General features: G+C 31.5%; 1 protein-coding gene across 1 annotated transcript in view; it reads right to left on the reverse strand.

Moving 5' to 3' along the window:
- The window catches only part of LOC113517492 (inositol-trisphosphate 3-kinase homolog), a 109,925-nt gene that overhangs the window by 88,148 nt on the left and 674 nt on the right, over positions 1-21,103 (reverse strand). The window contains exons 2-3 of the mRNA XM_031912323.2: positions 19,664-19,783; positions 18,968-19,018 (exon numbers count right to left, since the gene is read on the reverse strand). Coding sequence (XP_031768183.2) covers positions 18,968-19,018; positions 19,664-19,783 — 171 coding nt within the window. The remainder of the gene's footprint in view (positions 1-18,967; positions 19,019-19,663; positions 19,784-21,103) is intronic.

Genomic DNA, 21,103 nt, shown 5'->3' on the forward strand with positions numbered 1-21,103 from the left:
ATGAAAAACCGCTGCAGAATCGTTATTAATATCATGGGTGGTTTTACTGACTTCTTATTTTTGTATTATTTTAAAAAACTTGAATACTTAGCTTTATTTTTCTTTTTTCTTATAAAAAACATTCATTTTTTATTTTAACATTTTTCCATTTTTTGTCTTTACTTAAATAAAACTTAAATTATGCAAAAAATATACCTTTATTTTATTGTTAAGTGTAGTCTGTTAAATGAGCTTTTCAAAATATATACATGTTGCATGTTATTTATATTTTTATTTTAGTAAATTGAGAAAATTCAAAATATCCCTAGACGATGTTGATGTGTGTATTTTTTATCTTTAACAAAAAAATTTAAATCCTTAATATTATTACAAAAATAAAAGTGAATTTGTTTGTTTGTCTGTTGCTTCTATTTTAACAACTCAATTAATCATTATGAAATTTCATAACACGTGTTTTTTGGAATGGAGAAGAACATAAGCTACATTTATATATATACATTGTAGTTCGCATATTTCTTATCCAACTTAAGCAGGTTGTAAGGTTTATAGCACAAGAATATTCCCAAAAAACCATGTCTTGAATGATTCAGTACTGTAGGCTAGTCATTCATGTCAGTTTCTCCTTTGTATGTTGTGTAACAAAATTAACATCACCTCGACCGTGTTTTGTTGTATTTAGATTTTAGATACTTATTATTTGTAAAATAAGAAATTCCATTAAATAAGAACTAGACACAAAACTATCGGTAACTTCATGACACAACACAAAAGCGGTTTATTTTGTATACTGTTATTTTGTTCTTAAATAGTCAAGTTCAAAGAGATTTCAAAGACAGTTCTGTGGTAGTTTATTTGGTTATTGAAAACATCAGTTTGAAACACGTGACAGAAAACAGAACCTAAATGTATACAGATATAATTAGTTAATAGTAGCAATGCCTTGTTGTTGTTTATGCGAAATGTATGTAACATTCACGGTAACAAATCTAACGTTCACAATAAATATGATGGTACTGCGCACTATCGCGCTTACACGAGGAAAATGTTTTTTACGCAATACACAAATCATAATAAACGGAATTATGGCGACATTGGCATAATAAAGGGAAACAGGAAACGCCTGCTATATCATATATAAGTACTAAACCCTGTAAATATGAGTAAATAAATACGTGAACATTCACAATGTAATAGAAGTAAACATAATTTTAATTACATATTACGTATGTACTGATGCTGAAAATTATTATGAAAAGACAAAGCCTAAGCAAAGATAAGACAAAGCCTCATTTGATACAAAGCAAGTTTTCATAGTCTATTTGTATTGTCTGTCTAGAATAAAAAAATAAATCATTGATAACCAATAAAAAGCAATAGCAAATTAAAAACAAAACTAATAGGCTAAGAACTTTACATGGATTTCAATGACGTCATCTATATAGATATAGATGAGATTATAATTGCGATCTAAATAGATAAATGAAACAGCCACTATATCACATATGGGCATGATATACCAAACAAAACAACTAGGACCATTATGCTAGGATACGCAATAGCGTGGAAGCCTAATTTTTTATCGTTCGTTGTCCTTATAACTGAAAAAACACCTAAATTATATCAAACGAAAGTTTGTTTCTTAATTTGAGCCTCTCAACAGTCAAATCCTGGTGATCTAAGACACAGGCAGCTGCCCAATTTAGACGCCAATTTCCCACAACTATGTTTAGTTTTATATTATTGTTACCAATAGAATTGTAATATAGAAAAATTATTATTATTATTATTAAATACGAAATAAGCATATGCCGTGACCTCCTTCTACGCCTTCATTATTGTAACACGCCAATGCATTTTTCTTCATAAAAATAGTGAAACTCATTCTTATCCTGTGAAATATACAAAAATGTTTTTATATCTGCTAACAATAAAATAGTATATATGGTAATCTATGAAATTGTTAGACTGTATATAAACAAGATTGGACTCCGAATATATCTTAATAATTTTAATTAAACACGATAATTCTATTATTTTAGGTAAAAATAAAATTTAATTAGTCAACATAGTAAAGGACAAGACCATAGCACATGATAGAATGTAATCTTAATATTCACATCGTTCTAAATCCGAAATAGGTTTTTAAAAGCATTTTCCTTGTTTTTGTTTAATTTGTGAATGATTTGCAACTAACATTTTACATTTAGGGTTGCTAATCCTACATATCTATTCAAGTATTGCTTTATTTTCCCTCTATTTAAAAATGCACTGTCTACGTATTTCTCGGTTTACCCAATGGTTGACTGGTAGAGAACACCGTCCGGTGTTAAGTCCGCCAAATGTACATAGAATTTTACTGTGCATTAAAGTTTAAATAAATAAATAAATATCCTGGCGAATATGTGATCCTTAAATTAATTATATGCTTGTCCTATTCGAATACAAGTATAAGTACATAAGTACAAGTAAGACATCAGTACTATTACTCAGTCTGTGCTATTGCATGTAATATACAAAATGAGTTTACTTTAAAAAAAAAAATATATTGTAATAATACACTAACCATGTATACATGGGGGGGAAAGGATTGTTAATAATGTGGAGTAATAGCCTCATTGCCTTGTTACGTCGACCTCCACGCGGTTCCCCCTGGAAAACATTGTGATTAATACTTCTTGCATACGTCACGATGGGCTAACTGACCTGCTTTCATACTCATCTATTACTTCTCACTGGTGCCCCGCCAGTGTATACCGATAGCGCAGGTGGGGCTATCATTTCATTATCATACATTAAAAAAAAAACATGTATACATACAATAGAAAACATTTATATTATATTAATAACTAACTAGTCGTCACATTTATATGTGGTCGCGACATATAATTGCTCACATACATTGTAATAACATTCTTTCCCATTAGTGGGTGTATTTTATTCGCCATACATAATATACTATCGTGCATAAGTTTTGACTGAAGGAACTTAATGGCCATGTGATGGACAGCAATGTCCTTCTTAAAATATTATCATATCTAAAGAATATTTTTGTTGCTCAACCATATATGTCAATTAGTTACAATTCTGTATGTATCCGATTATACTATATTTCTTTATTGTAAGTTTTCTTTTTTTTTTCATTCCTGTATACGCTTACTTTATACACGTATCAGTTAACTACATAAACTTCTACTAATTTATATATTTCGATACTCTATTCTTTTATAACATAAAAAAATGTAACAATAGTTTGTTTAATCACTATTTGTGACAAAATAAAATAAATTATAAAGCCTAACTGCGGTTGCCATCCCGTCTGTCATGCGTGGCAACTACTAGCAGAACCCTTCTTATGGGGAAAGCCCTTGTTCAGCACCGAACAGTTATGGCTGATATTATCATCATTAACGCACTAACCATAAGTGTTTTATACTACAAATTGTAAATTGTTATTTTAATTCAAAACAACATTTATTTATTTGTATATCAGAAATAATTTTCTTAATATTTTACGAAAGACAAACAAAGAATTCATTAATTTGATAAATATAACTTTTTTAGAACAATCTTAATGATATCCACATCCGTTTTGAAGGTGATTGATCCTTCCTTTATAAGATACGACTGTACGTTATTTTCCTTAAAAATATTGACAGCCCTACGTGCATGTGAGAGACAAAGCCAAGCCATGCGAGGGTCAGTGATGCACCACTTGCATAATGCATAGTCTCCGGACAGGAGTGCGTTTACCCCGGGACGTCTGCTTTTTTACTTGACCCCAAGTTACGAACATTGTCCTTTGCCCCACACCCGGTTATTTGAACAACAATGATGCTGCCTTATTATGCATCATGTTATATTAACGAAATATGTATGTGATGACGTCCGCAATGCAGTTGTAAGGTAACTGTCTCACGGAAACTTTTTTCTGGATCCTATTTTATTTTACTTGCTTAATTATCTTTATTTTATTTTTTTATTTCTTATTGCATTCCAAATTATACTTAGTTTATAACATTTCAATTATGGACCCTGTTGGGCACAGCAAGTAGGAGAGAGGAGGACAACACTTTTTTCACTTTAGAAATAGTCTAAGGATCTGTTACAATATTGTCCAGTCATTGAAATTGTATCACGATAGGTACGTATTTTCTTATTATTATTATTATTATTATTCATTATTTAAGTATTGGTGTGTATCTGTTCATATCGTAATTGTTATTAGTATTATATAGTTATTTAATATATTCTGTAGTTTATAATTATTTATATTCATACTGTAAAATTAATTAATAAATAGTTTAATAATAAAGTTTCAGCAATGTCAGTTTTAGCTATGTTTTAAATCATTATCAATTCATAATTAGTTTTTTATTTATAAATTATAAGATAAATTCTGTTTGTCATTTCTTACATAAATCGCAACATCGCAATCTGAGGTGGCTTTATAGCCATCCTTACTAATATTATAAGTATATGTGAAAGTGAGTTTGTTGGGTACCTCTGTCCCATTTGTGTTCCTACCGTGAAGCAGTTGTGTTTGCATAGCTGTTTCGGTTTGAAAGATGGGATATGGCGTGAATTTACAGGGTACAGAGGAATAACACCTTAGGCCTCAGGTATTACTACGTATGGGGAGGTATCATGGGCGAAACAGCATACTCTGTTATGTCCATGGTACGGCTCATGTCTATAGACGACGGTAACCACTTTCCATCAGGTGGGCCGTCGGCTTGTTTGCCATTCTGAGTTGTATAAAAAAAAATCCAGTCTCTTTTTGAAGTATGCGAATACATTACACTGTATTTATGGTAAAAATTATAAAATATTGGTTAATGTTACAAAAATAAGTCATAAAATCTGCAGTAGTCGTCCGCAAACTTACCTTTTTTGTACAATTTTCAATACCAAACAAACTAATGGAAAACTAAAATCTTCACGATAGTACCTCTCATGCGTTAGCATTTCTAATGATTAAAATTGCAATTTTAATACACTGTACAGTATCTTTCATATCGAAACAGCAAACATAGCTGGTTAGTAGAAGAAATGACGACTAACTAAAACGACTGAGGCAGAGATCTCGTCATGGTCATCATGTACCAATAAAAACAACTTTGTAGAATTCTCAAAGAAAACTACTAGTTTGGGTACATTGGTTAGATAACATGCCAACTTATTAAGTATGGTATGATATGGTGCATATTAACCACCAGAAGTTCAAAAATCTTTGGTAGGAAAGTATCTTAAAAAACGCCAACCAAACACATATCTGAATACGGCAATACAAACTATTAAGTCTATAAACGGTAAGTAAACAGTCACATTCTGTGTTCTTTATAAGCATAGTAAAAAAAACTATTTAACTACTGTTTTTGGTCGACATACTGTCAGTTTCTTATAATATCCAATTAAACCATATAGGTAAATGGATTTTACCAAGCCTACAAACAAAATATATAAGAAGGACAAAATAAAATGGGTGTTTATCTACAATAGTTTTATCTGATTCACCTGATTCGTCGTCAAAGGAAGCAAAACATCGTTCGCTCCTCATCCAAGAATCCTGAAGAATCGGGCATACTATGGTTGTTCCAAAGCGTTTCTTACAAGTAGAGAACCATGCCATATGATAAGAAGAAGCCTAAATAGACCATCGCCATGGGGTTACATTCGAATATAAAAGCGAACCCGTGGCTTAAACACAACGGTGAAGAGGCAAAACGCCATTAGGATTTTAGCTAGTAGGGGTCCGGCCCTAAAGAAGACGAGTGGGCCTTCATAACGGATTTCTTTTGGGAGGAAAGGAATTGTTAGTAATGGAGACTGAGAATCACATTGCTAGCAATATACCCAACCAGGTCGACCTCCACGCGGTTTCCCCTGGAAACTATCATGGATAATTCCTGATGAATTCATCATGATGGGCTTACTGGCTTATTTTCATTCTCATTGATCACCCTTCACTGATGCCCCGCCAGCGTATACCGTTAGCGCAGGCGAGCCTGCCATTCCATTTTCATCCATAAAAAAAAACGGATTTCTTTTCAAAGCTCCACGAATGACCGTACATTCTATGATGTCCATATTATCATTCATAAGGTACAATTTATATTACTTTTATAACAGTCATTAAAACTACTAGATAGTAAGAAAATGTACTAATTTTTTGAAAACAATTAAAATAGAACCAACTATCAATTTCACTTTTTTATTTTTCACTTATTTATTATTAAAATAAGTTCAAAAAGAATTGAAGAAGACTCGTGAGATAAATACAATAGTTTGAGGTTTGATTCTAGTATACATTTTTACATTTTTTACTAGCTGACCCGACTAATCCAAAATCCTGTCCACATTTCAAGTTCTCCGGTTCTCAAGTAATATGCTTACCAATTTATATAGATTAAGATATAATAGATTAAGAAAGCATATTTAAATAAATTTACAGAAATACATTTGTAAAAATGTCGACTTTGATATATATATCGTCATTTATTTCTCCTATATCTACTTTTTCCACATGGTTGCCTTCTCGCTTATTCATCCTATTGCTTCTCGTTTATTATGGAAACATTTAGTGGGACTGTCCAATCTAATTACTACGTAGTAAAGTTATAGTATGTCAATTACTATTAATTCATTAAGGAATTATTACCTAGAAAAAAGATTTGATGCCACCAATGTTAATCAAATAAGTAATTTTTCCTTTAAAAAAAATTTAAATTACCGTGTGATGATGGAGTAAATGTAGGTATCGTCACTTCTTTTCGTTCCCAAGATTATAAAATAGTACTAATTAAAACACAACCCTATTTAAATAAAACATTGTAGTCTATAAACGACTTTCAAATGAAAAATATTCTCTTTCAATCCTCGCGATATCTTTATCAATATATCGAATAACGAACATTTTCGTTTTGGAAATATTTTAAAATAACTAATTTAAATAAGCACCATGCGTGGATGTCTATATCCTCGTTGAGACTGACAAATATATTTGCAATTTTATGTCCGCAAAATCATCTGCGTAGAATAGAAATTAAGTCTTTTACACATAAACTAATAGCTTTTAAGCAAAGTATGTAAGAGGTATACTAAGTGTATATTTTGCATTTTTCACTTTTTCTAATTGTTTATTGTTAACTGCTCATATTTTTTCAAAATCGTTTCAATTAAAATTAAATATAATTTTGAAATAATAATAAATCATTTTACCATGTAAATTAAATTAAAGTCGATTTTTTGGGAGCACAATAATTATTGTGCTCCCAAAAAACGGATACATAATAATTATTGCAAATAGGGTAAACCGAGCCCGAAGGAAACAAACACGGTCAGTCTACCATGGGAGGGTCAATGGTGCATCGTATGCATAATGCATAGTCTCTGGACAGAAGAGCATTTACCCCGAAGTGTCTGCATTTATAACAACATCCCAGGTGATAGGTCGTCAACCTTTCCCCTGTACGTAGTATTGTTTACTACTATAGTCATTTTTGTGGAAATTTATGTATTTTTTGACAATTTATTGATAGAGAAAAATGCATAAGTAAAAATGTCTGGATAGGGAATAAACAATATGTGCAGAGGATGAAAATCTTACATATATCTATTACATGGAAATAATAAAAAAATTCAAATGTTATTTCCATCTCAATCATCTTATTTTATTCTTCAATTACGGATGACATTCGGTATTTTGGTTAAATCATGAAGTAATGTAATATTCTGCTCTATTTTAGTAGTAGTACCCGATTTCAATTCGATATATCAAAAGATCTTTTGGATCCCGTCTTTTTCTTTTTTTTTTTTTAGATTCATTGATTATGTAGATTTTTTTTTTTTATTAGGCATCAACATATATATAGACAATCAAGACAATTTACGTGAAATCCATATTTTTAACGTCGAATTTCTTGTTTATATGTTGTATTATATCGATCTCAGATCCCGATTCGATTTAAAAAAAAACGATATTTTTTCCAAGACCAAAAACAGAAATAGTAATATATTTGAAGATAATGTAAATAAAACCTGAAACAATAAAGCCTCCTCTTGCCGGTTGATCCATTCGAAAATATATTATAAAATTAATCGAATAGAAATTAATTAATTAATTATCTAAAAATTCAACCATCATCTAAAACATTCAGGTTTGTACGTAACCTATATAACTTAAGTATATAAATGAGGAAAATGTTACTGTTTTTCCGAAAATTGTGTAATTAATAATCAATTAAACGGCCCGCCTTCTGTTCTTAATCGGTATTGGCACTTGTATATAGTCACGTACGCTTCTTCTTACAAATTGGTTTTCTAAAACGACACTGTCACCTAATGAGAACAATCATAATATTACACTGCCCCTAATGGGATTTAGCAATATTTTTAATTGTTCGATTAATATAACCACACAATATTATACCTCATTAAGTAATGGCTCATATTTTAATGACGAATTTAAAAAACCGTATGCACTACATAACCAGTGCTTTATTTCATAATTGTAATAAATTAAATAAATATATGAAGCAGTATTTCATCAATGAAGTCAATCTCACTGCATCTTCCCAAAAAACGTACGATATACAACAAAATCAAGTCTATTACTTTATATTCTACTTCCAAAATGGGTGACAATGAAATATTAGACCTGCCCGCGCTATGGGTTGATGCTGACGACAGGCACCAGTGAATATTATAGGTGAGGAATAAAGAATCCTCCAGAATACGAAACTTCTGCACTTCAATTGACTTTTTATATAATAGAAATGAACGAAAGGGTATTAAAATATAAACTAAAACGTCGACTCGATGTAAATTTTACACATATCTGAAACATATTACTAAAAAATTTATTTATTAAATTTATCATATGATTAGTAGGTAGCTCAAGATTTTTTCTTCTTTTTTCAAATTATACTTTTTATATACCTTCAAAAAAAGGAGATTCTAAATTTGTCCGTATTTTTTTATAATATCTTTTACTCGATACTCCTACGATTTTAATCCTACTTCCATTACTAGTTTTGAAATCGATGGGATTTGCTCCCGTGTAGATGTATAATGTCCCATTGTAATTTTATTATGATTGAATTCGCTATATTTTTACGAAATAAAATCATAAATTATAATTGCTCACCGTGTTATTGTGCATTCTTGCATAAATTCTGATATAATTAACGGAGGCACGTGCTAAGACTGTAGGTAGTAAAAGCCTACGTGACCGACGGCAGGCTGCGAGCCCTGCATCAAGCCCTAATTAACATCATTTAGGTATCATTTGATAACCGGCTTTTTTTAATTTTAATGACAAATTAATATAAGACGGAATATCTATAAATAAATGCATTGGTATTGCTCAACAACAGGAAATTTTACTAAATACTAGATGTGTCCAGCGGTTTTGTTGGTATAGCTTAGGATAAACATAATTCCAAAAACAGTATCCCCTATGTTAATCTAGATTAAAATCTATCATCATACAAAATTTAATTTAATTCCTATGACTTGTTTTAATGTTATTGTATAAAACACAATTAATTAAAACAACACAAAATTTTATAATATTAAAAAGACATTCTCGTACAATTAGATAAATACGAGTACTTCAAAATCCATCGTACGTGTCATCACATCCTTTCTCGCGTTATAAAACAGCTGTACTCCGTAACTTTGCGTTAAATTTGAAAAATAACAATAATATGCTTTTTTATAATCCGGCAGCTGAACGTACCAGGGTAGTTGCCAGTAGGCGGGTTAGTAACCGCAGTTATATAATAATATATTAAGTTTATAATACATTAAGGAGGAAGAAAATATCTTTTACAATATCTTGTGTAATAACGATTTGATTTAGTTTTTTGCATTATTACATACAGATGTTGAGCAATAAAATGTATTTTATTAAAGTCTTTGTTGCTGAATAGTGTTATTTGCGCAACAGAGTAGCTACCACATTTGTATTCAGTATTGTGTATACCGTGAATGTGATTAACTTCAGATCAGCTCATTAAAAATTATTGACGTCATAGACATTGTGTCCACCGGCACTGGTATAAAATGTATTTATACATATGACAAATGCGATTGTTTTTATTATGGTAATTAATTTTAAAAATGGTAACACGTGTATATATTGGTAATAAAATAGTGAATTTGCATTAAATTATTTAATCAGTTTTACAAACATTAATTTGCTCTTACGTAATTTTTTATATAATTTAGGCAACCGAGCTGACAGTTCAGCCAATAAAACCGTATCATAATCGTCGTCAATACAAACGAACAGCGCCATCATTATTATCACATTATCCGTTAACTGTCCACTGTTGAACATCGGCTTCCCCCTATTAGGAGGTTTTACCAGTAGTCGCTACGCTTGACAGGCGAGTTGGCAACCGCAGTTAGACGTCGGTGGTGTTTAAAGAGAGACACTGCTGCCCATCCCTCGACTAATAAATTCCTTTAATCGCCTCTTACGACACCCACAGGAAAGGAGGGCTGACCGTTTCTTTAAGCCCATGACCAACACCGTAGACATTTCACAATACACTGTAATGCACATGGTACTCCTAATCATTGCCATTCCTTGGGACTAAATTATTTCCGTGCGCGCGTGTGTTATATTCACATGTTTCCCTAGTGTTGTAGGCGTCTATATGCTACAGTAACCGTTTACAATCAGACTAGCTGTATGCTTATTTGCTCCCTTTTTTTGTAATATAAAAAAATTCATGTTTCAGCAACATTATCAATAACACAAGGTGCGGGTGTATTACATTGATATGTAAATTGTAATTGTATGTATTTTACATTGTCATGTTTTTCTATTATTCTATATTATATGAACATTTTCAAATTATCTCAGAATTGTTTTAATTTAATTTAATTTTGAATGTTTACTTCATGTTCATCTCATTTATTAATCTCATAACAGAAAACTGCTGAATTCAAAGCAATCTTTACCTACTTGTAGACATGCGTTTGCGCGTTCAAATTACGAATATTTTCAATATTTTATCTATGGAAACATCTCGGCATTCATAGTTACATGTACACAAATGAAGTCGTTTTTTACAGAGCAATGTAGTTGTCATAAAAATAACGTTAATTATTTTGTTTTGTATTAGTAACTTACTATAATGTTCTACAAAAACTGACTTCGAACTTGGAGAAGTTAATTTGTTATGTTGATGAAAATATCACGAACAAAAATATATTAGTCAAGTGTTAAAAAATCCCATTTTTGAAATTTATTTAAAATGAAATACATTCAAATAGCGTGATCTCTGACCGTATCTTTGACAAGATTTTATAACTTCCTTGCGTTATGCACTCCTGCCTCAATCTCGTCAGTAAACAATTATATTAAAACATTGTTGCTATTTCGATTTGATCAGGCACGCGATGATCCGTATCATATAGCAAAATCAATAACAAAACAAAAAATAACAAACATAGTTATTGTTCTTCGTAAATATTGAAGTCTGAAGAACTTTGTGACGAAGTTCTGCACATTGTTTTCTATAAATGGGATTCGAGGATCGAAATTTAGTAGTTTACGGCGTAGCTACCACTTGCTTTTTAATGACTGTTACGATATCGTGTTATAATCTAGGATATAGGTAGAAAATACCTAAAAACTTTTAAAAAATAATAACTAACTAATTATCTAACATTACATATCAACGTGAAGGAGTAAATACGTAGTTAGTGTTACTTAATACATAAAAATTATACAAATACGTATACAATAAACTTTGTTTTTATTTGCAAATAGAAATCAAAATATACAAATTAACTTTTAAATTTTTAGCAAATTTTGTGATACTAAGTCGAAGGGAAGTACCCTACAGGTTTTGATTCCCTTGCAAATATCAAAATATACACTTAAGCGGCCGTATCTTGTGTTTGCGTTACTTTTTTTACAATTTCAAAGGATTGCGGACCTGAGTATTTGATACTTATTTCAGCTTAATACCTCCTCGCGTTCCTCAGAAAAAGGTTTTTAACAGACGGACAACAAACTAATCCTGTAGGTTTTCCTTTTTGAAATACAGAACCTTAAAAATTATTATATTAAATTATTTTTTTTTATATTATAAATTCATCTGGTGGTAAGTGATTGCCGCCGCCCATTGGCACCCGCATAAGATAAATTACAGGCGTGATACCGGCCTTTACATGCATACTTACTGCATTTATTTAATTACAGACATAGTTAAATAGATTACATTTGTTGAGTACAATTCGTATTTATCGTATGTTTGTACGTTGTATTAAGTTCTTCTGCACAGCGGCGTATTTACACATTTTCCATCAGTATGCTATTCAAATTTTGCCACCCTGCCGACCTCTATCTACCTATAATTTGGTACCCTAGTTTACAATCATATTAATTAAATTTTGTGACAATGAAATTGGCCTCAAAATTACCGCCCTTAAAATTTGCCGCTATTGGATCCAGCCTACTCAGCCTGCTGATAAATTCATCACTGCTTCTGCGAAGCTGCCATGCCAATGTTGTTCCAACTCAATGTCTGATCTAGGGGGGGATAAGCTGGGCAAATGTATTCTCATTAAAATTTTAACAAATAGAAAGGGCGGCAAATATTTATTTTTGCCTGAAACAGTAGTTAAAAAATAGCTAAAACGATAACTATCTCGATTGAAAACACTGTTATTTTATGAAACACAATCTTAAATTACTCACTTTTTGGTAAATTAAGAGAAGAATAGAAAATTGAAATTTTAATTTTAAATTAAAGAAACTTTTTTAAATCTGATTAAATTTATTAATTACGTTTAATTTTCTGTTCATAATATTGTGAGTCTTAAGGGTGTTGACCCGACCAACAAGAATTGAATTAACCACAATATTATGCAGTGTGTGGCAGTGTCGAGTTACGATGTGTAAAAGAAATTTAGGGTTGCCGGCCATGTATGTACAATATAATAATATATTAGTTAAAAACAAAACTAAAAAATAAAGTAACGACATTATTTAAAGAAGTAAACAATAAAAATCATAGGTAAGATCTGTATCTCGTATGGAATAAATTTCTAAATGTATCAATTTTATTGCCCTATTTAAACAACCACTCATTATGATAAGTAATCTTCCACCACTAGTTTTGAACTTTTTATCAAAATATGATACTTACGTCTCACAATTAAAAAAAGATAAATACTATTGTAAATATGTACTATAAAAGTTGGGCGACACGAATGGATGGAACGACAATCTTTAACGAGTTTTAGATTAATCAGTGGCTACAGGTAGCTTACAATTATTCCTTATTACGTAGGATTTTATGGGTAAAAACTGATTTAACACATAATTTATTTTGCTACTTTACTAAAATTGATATTCGCTGCACTTCATAATAAATAACCATCATTATCTAGCAGTGGACTTATTTTCCTGATCTGGACATTCATCCTAGATTGGGTTCAATAAAAGAAAGCTTATTCTTAATTTAAATAATATGATAACTACAGCAGTCAACCCTGGTGGGACGTTTGTGGGCGAGCAGTGGTGTGGTGGCACGCATACCCACAGCAGTAGGTATGTACTAGACGGTCACGTGACTCCATTGACGTCAATACTGACCTCTGGCAACGGCCACGCCGCGCTACCTCCTGCCGCCTGCCTACTTATCAGAGCCGAAATAATCAACAAACGTGTGCCCATTTATAACATAAAGAATGATTACTGATTGCATAACATGCTTGCATGTAATGTACAATATGCATTTCTATACGTACTCGTTATATATAGACGAGAAACGTGCTGAACGCTAAATTGGCCAAACACGTGATAATATAGGTAATTTCAATAGTTAGACATATAATCAACATAAAAAGAATATTTTGTTAAAAGATTTTGTCAAAAGCACGATTTCAAAGTGTAAATTTTCCCACCAGTTTTTCTTAGTTAAAGATGCTTTCTAAACTGGACGGCAGTATTAAAAAAATATTGACCTGAATAAGTACTGAAAAAATGTCCTATCTTATATTAATAAATTTTTATTTCTTTTTTATTTTGTAAAAAAATCACAGCGTTTGTGTGATAAATAAAATAGAAAGATTTTCTCTCCGTTTTATACAAATTATTGCAGATTAAGAAACTAACAGGACCAGGAATTGACCTAAAAGAAAATAGAAGTCAAAGCTTCGTTGGCAAAACTACATGCCTACACTGAGATTGCCGTTTATTTCAATTGAATAACAATCAATTTTATTGAATAGACTACAAGATAATACCAGAAAATCCACATTTACTTCAAATCGTTATCTGATATTAAAACTTGTATATATGATGAAATATCAGTGGGCTGGCTATACAACTGCAGCAATCGATAACCATCGGAGAAAAAAAGTTCTAGAGTAGTAAATCTATAAAACCCTATAAAAATTTGATGTTAATATTATATAATACATACTGTTTAAAAATATTAAATATATTAAAATATCGTTCCTTTGGACCATTATGGTTGGATTTATGACGAACGAAATATTATCCATCCATTCACTATTGCCGATTTCGGTATGAACAACAACACAAAATTGAGCCGAAAATCCGGAATTCCATTTCATCGTAGACCCGCTGACTTCATCCTCCGCCGGTTCCCCGCCATTCTACACTATAAATATAAATGGGCACATAACATTGGACGTATGAAACTATTCCATATTAGAACGGTATAGTTGTTTTTCCACAAACAAAACACAACCAAGTGCAGCAGCATTAGCCATAGGTGTAGACAATTTTTATACATAGTCTGTTTCTCATAATATATTAGCCGTGTGATCCCCGCATAGAATAAATCACCCCCTTCGTTTCCCGTAGGTGTCGTAAGAGGCGACTAAAGAAAGGCGAGAGATGGGCAGCAACGTCCCTAAAAACTTCTCCAAAATCTAATTGCAGTTGCCAATCTGCCTGCCAAGCATGGCAACTACTGGCTAAACTCCCCAAGAAGGAGCTCCCCAAGCTTATGTTCATCAGTGGACAGTTGAAGGCTGATATGATGAATAACACAGATCCAAATATGTGAAAAATCACAAAATTTGTAAATTAAAGAGAAAGAATAATGATGTTTAGGTATTATGTTATTTTATGCCTGATTTGCTTTATCGATTGACGGTTTTTTTTTATTAATAATCAATTCTCTTAAGTTTTATGAACCCGTTGACTTTGGATTTAAAATAACATAAAAAGCTTAAGCATCAATGAATATTTTTTACATAATACAAACTGGATTTATTTATAACGACACAAATTCTAGAATTCTGCGATATATTGTGTATATATAATACACAAAAACTGCGTCGTAAGTAAAACTAATTTCATTCATTTAAATTTTTTCTCCGCAAAAAAAAACTATGATTTCAATCATGAGGAACAAAATTATTACAGAACTCATATCGATAGCAAAACAGAAACATAAAATACGATTCAGAATAAAAGAAAAACTGGTGTTATACCTGCAATTTGAAAATTAAAGTTTTTTAAAAAATCAAATTATATTTTCTTAGTGAAATAATATATTGTCATTATAAGTAAATTATTAGTTTTCAGTTTGATAATTGTCTTTACGATGTCCAGACAGGTGGTGGCGTAGTGGGCCGGATTAATGAGTTCCCTAAAATATGGTTAACCGCAATAATGGCTAGCTCATACGTCATACTCGTAAACGGGTGCTGCCTGTTCAAAAGTGTTTAAATCTATGTTTACTTGAATAACAATATTTCTTTCTTCAACAATCGCTTAAGATTACCTAATTGCGACAAAATTAATTGCTAAACTATCATTATTGAGTATAATCCATGTAGCGACCACGGATACATTATTCTAAAATATCCAAAAATACTCTCTCATTCTCTCTCCCTCTACAGTAATATATGTACATCCTGTAGATACCTACCTAAAACGCGGCTCATCAAGAGTATTCGAACAATGGTGATAAAAAATTGATGTATTAAAATATATTCTGACCACGTTTTCCGAACAAGTGACAGTAATGCAAAGCATAAAATAACTTTCTCAAACAATAACCAAAAACACGTGACTTAGTGTATTGGACGGAAAACTATGTATTTACCAAAATTTCCCCTTCGATGAGGAGCGACCTGTTTCTATTATAAATTATAATGTGTCCTTAGATTTGCTTTGTTTTGTTATGTTTTTTAAATTGCCATCCTTTTCTGGAGTATTTATTTCCAAACAATGTAATCGGCTACTTATACTTACATATACTTATTACTTATGATAAAGTTCAATGCCAAATATGTATTATCGTAGCCAAAACATTTTACAATCATAACGGATATCTTTATAGGGAGAAATATTTTCTAGAAAAATTCAAATTGAACTGAATTATTCTTTGCAATACGCAAACCTTTTCAGTGTTTACTTATCTGTATGTAAAATTCTAGTAGTACATTAACAAGACCAAGATCATCGTAGACAATTTTCTTTTTTTTTTTTTTATTTCACTAAACGGCAAACAGGCAATGATAAGTAAGTAAGATAAGTATGATAATTTATAAGTCTACTTAGTACTGAAATCACTGAATTTAATTTCCACGTGACTACAATACGACCATAAAATAAGACCAATCTTAGATACTTTCTAAACCAATAGTTTATAATATATAGTAATCAATCAATCAGCCATTAAATAAACGTGAATTTTTTGGGTACAGAGGAATAAGACCTGAGTCCTCAGGAATGGCTACGCATAGGGGGGTGTCATGGGCGAAACAGTATACTCTGTTATGTCCATGGTACTGCTCATGTCTATAGGCGATAGTTACCACTTTGCATTAGGTGGGCCGTCAGTTTGTTTAAGTTGTATAAAAAAAAATACTGAAAAATATTCAATAATAAATAACATTAAGATCAACATCTTTAAGAATATATACGGAGATATAGGTACCTACCCGTACAATGAACCGTTAAGGCGCTAAATAATCCAACACTCGTAAGTAGATGTGGTCATGTTTATCTCATGACTCGCGCGATGAAACATTGAATTTTAAAAATATTTTTTACAACAGGTCGGTATTATGATCAGTAAGCGCCAGGCACTGTATCTACTATCATGGTACCTACAATACTAAACCACTTATAATAATTATACAATATATTCCAAGTAATGTTAATTAATTATGTCCTAAGCCATCATAATTTAAGATCTACCCACTTTAATCGTAACAAAATTAAAACGGGATCAAAACAGGAGTAAATGATAGCATTAATAGTCATTGCAGTGAAATCAGTTCAGAATTAACAAAGATATCGCTCAACATAAACTCAAAAAATACAAGCAAACTGAGAACCTCCTCTTAAAAAGCAGAAAAAGAATATTTAACAAGAGATGAATACCTCACCCATATTAGGGGGGGAGGAGAGACAAATGGAATGTTAGTAATGCGGACTAGCCTCATTGCTAGCAATATATCCTGTCAGGTCGACTATGCACGTGGTACCCCTGAAAACCATCGTGCCGAATTCCATTAAAAAAAGCCTCACAACCGCTGAACCTTCGTTAAATACGAACGTCTCATGTAGCTTATTGAACGATGGCCTTACGTACCGTCTTTATTAAATAGATAATTAATTTAAAAATTCAGACAGTAGGATTACATATTAGGGTCTCCAAGCTACAGTCAAACGTTGTCCGACTCAATAGTTACATTAATATTTCAGCTTACTTAGTAACTGAAATAAAATATGATCCTGAAATCATATCGAGCAAAAAAACAATTTGTATATATAGATATAGATTCATATCCACATGTTAGATATAAAATACGTTTTAGCATAAATCACACGGGCAAAGCCGTACAATAAATGCAGTAATACATATACAGTTGCTTATACACAAAGTTGTTTATTTATTCGATTAAAAAAAAATTAATGAGCACTTACATATTATAAGTGTATTCTTGGGATTGCCCATATTGACAGAAATGAAAAAAAATGTGAAAAACCGCAAATCTAAATTCAATACAAACATACGAAGTGTGCAAACACTTCACTGAAGATGACACTTGAATAACGATATCAATCACAATACTAAGTAAATTTTAGAGTCAAACTTAAATAAAAGCTCAATGATCACGGAAGAAATAAAACAATATATCTATTTTATACTGCCTATGGTTGAATTCAATATTATTTTTACCTGCACTAAAAATAGTAATACATTTTCTATGATAATATAATATAATATAATATACTCATTATAGCAAATATTAATGCTTTACCGAAAACGTTTGCCTACACGATTGATTTTCTGTGTAACATGCAATTATGTTCTTAGATATTCTAACAAATATTGAAAATTGGCAAAAAATTCCTAATCTTCAGAATATACCTACTTATACAGGTATTTCTACCAAGCGTTTGTGGAAATATACTTTAATAATTGAGACCACATTTGTTCAATTAACACACATGTGCACGACCACTTACCAAAATAAAGTATTTGCAAATATTTTATCAACAAACTGTTTTAATAAACTTATGCAATCTGTAAATAATTACCTCTATTTGCTGATAAGTACGTATTTACGTACTGACATATTTTAAACTACATTATGTATTGAGAACAAATCTACACATAATGCTATAACTACACATAATATATATATATATATATATATATATATATATATATATATATATATATATATATATCATCTTCGTTCGAGAATCGCATGATTCTTAAAATTTGATAAGTACACTTTTATTACAATGTTGGTTTAAATAAGAATACGTAATATATTAAGTATTTTTATGTAGATGCCTAGTTATTGTACTATAATTACTCAATATAACTAATCAAATCTTTACATAAAGATTAAAAAATATATTAGAGTGCATAGAAGAAAGAATGGGATAGATATATAATTAGTTATAGACAAATCAGAAAAATGATGGCTTTTCACTTACTTTTTCTGCTGTGCGTTTGCCTTTTGGAACAACCCTGATGTCATTTCTGAACTGTAATGAAATAAGAAATATAATAACAACCATAATCCTACATGTTGTCCTAAATACCTATTTTCAATAAAAGCGTTGATAATATTTTTATTAAAGTGATAGGCTAGTTACAATTATTAGTTAAACTGTAAAATAATACCAATATGACGACGATGATGATATCAGCCGTTAACTATCTGTAGTTAAACATAGGCATACCAGTATATAAAATATGTAATTTATTTCTAAAATAGGCTGTACCAATACCACCTACATCAAACGATTATTTAAGACAGATAAGGTCGGTACCTGTAAGACATGGTACTCATAATGATAACACCTTCCATTCCCGTAGGTGTCGAAAGAGGCGACTAAGGTAGTGCTCGAAAAATGAACAGCACCGTCCCTTTTAAAACATCACCAAAATCTAACTACAGTTACCAATACGCCTGTCAAGCGTGGCAACTACTGGCAAAGACCCTCTCTTGAAAACAAAGCATAATACATTAATGCAAGAGAAAGAAATCTCGAAATAGAACCTGTTCCAAGCCGCCTGGCTAGCCAACATGGTAATAGCCTATTATTATCAATTTCTTATAGAGAGAGATTCGTATAGATTTCAAAAGAATAATGCTTTGCTAAGGTAATAATACTTTCAACACTTACTGGACACTGGAAGCAATTGAAAAGCGAAGACGGCGGGGTTGCAATACTGGTTGCCGGTGACCCCACCGACGGCGACTCACATGTCTGACAGGAGGGTGATTTGGAATTTGTTTCCACTTGCTGTACCAAAAAAAAACATTACTTTTTTATTTTACTAATCATTCAAATATCCAATCCATTTTAGCTAGGAATAAACCATATGCCCATACGACCCCGCACGGGTAAACGCAGTGTAGGACGACCCCCCACTAGATGGAGTCGACGACATTGCAGGGAGTCAGTGGATGCAGGTGACTCTAGACCGTTTAGCAGTCTATGGACTGCAATAAGAAACGGGGAGACCTTTGTTCAGCAGTACAGATAATGGCTGAGATGTTGTTGATAAAGCATATATATGATTAACTCTTTTAGAATTAAATCCAAAGATACTATTACAATAATTACTTAAAATATAACGAAATCGGTAATTACATGTTTAAACGGATTTTTCTCAGATTTAGACATTTATGCAATAAATCATCTGCATGGGTACTTTTATAACTCTCTTATCTCTCTCTCTATACTTGCATAGCTGTTTCGATTTGAACGACATAGCAGTGAAATCTCTGTTTACCTTACAGAATGTCAAATTGTTTTAATTTTCACACTAAAAATAACTAACCCCCCCCCCCCCAATCTATTAAATGCCCTAGATACACCATAAATAATTTTAAATTACTACTAAACTAGATTTATTTATAAGTTACAACTAAAGCTGCGACTTCGTCCACGAAATCAAGATCTATTGACCAAGCGGTAACAAGCATACAAAAATAGTACTTTTATGTCATCTATGGTGAGTCAAGAAGTTAACCACAGCAGGTATAATATACCAATCATTAAAGTTATAATAATAAATATAATGTTTACCTAAATTTGTGATAAAAGTTATCATATACAAAGTAAGTTATTAATAATGTGGCATTAACCTTGACATAACAAAAGAACAAAGCAGATGCGGCAATAGAGGTGCGTGCTTTAACGGATAATGAGCGGCCTCTTACATATTTAGTTTGAAACACATTCAAAATATACACAATTGGTTATACCAAACATTCTAAGCCAGCTTCGTAATCCACGGCAACCTGACATCACGACTGGCATAATGTATGGTCTTCTTGGCATAAGTGTAAACCGGAACACGAGCCCAGGTGTTGGTGGGCACATATGTTAGGTGGTTACACATATGGATCGAATACATTACTCAACATCATAAATACCTCACATGCGCTTCTGTGAATTGTGTTATTATCGTTAGACGCTAACCTACCTACTAACATAAGTTATGTATGCATGGACGAATTACAAGGACATAATATATCCAAATATATGTTTAGCATCTTCTACAAAATTTATGTGGGTATAGTACAAATGTGCTCTTTATTGTAGGCTTTGCCTGCC

This window comes from Galleria mellonella, unplaced genomic scaffold (genome assembly GCF_026898425.1).
Source record: "Galleria mellonella isolate WM207_F2 unplaced genomic scaffold, CSIRO_AGI_GalMel_v1 utg78, whole genome shotgun sequence".
NCBI classification, from domain to species: Eukaryota; Metazoa; Arthropoda; class Insecta; order Lepidoptera; family Pyralidae; genus Galleria; species Galleria mellonella.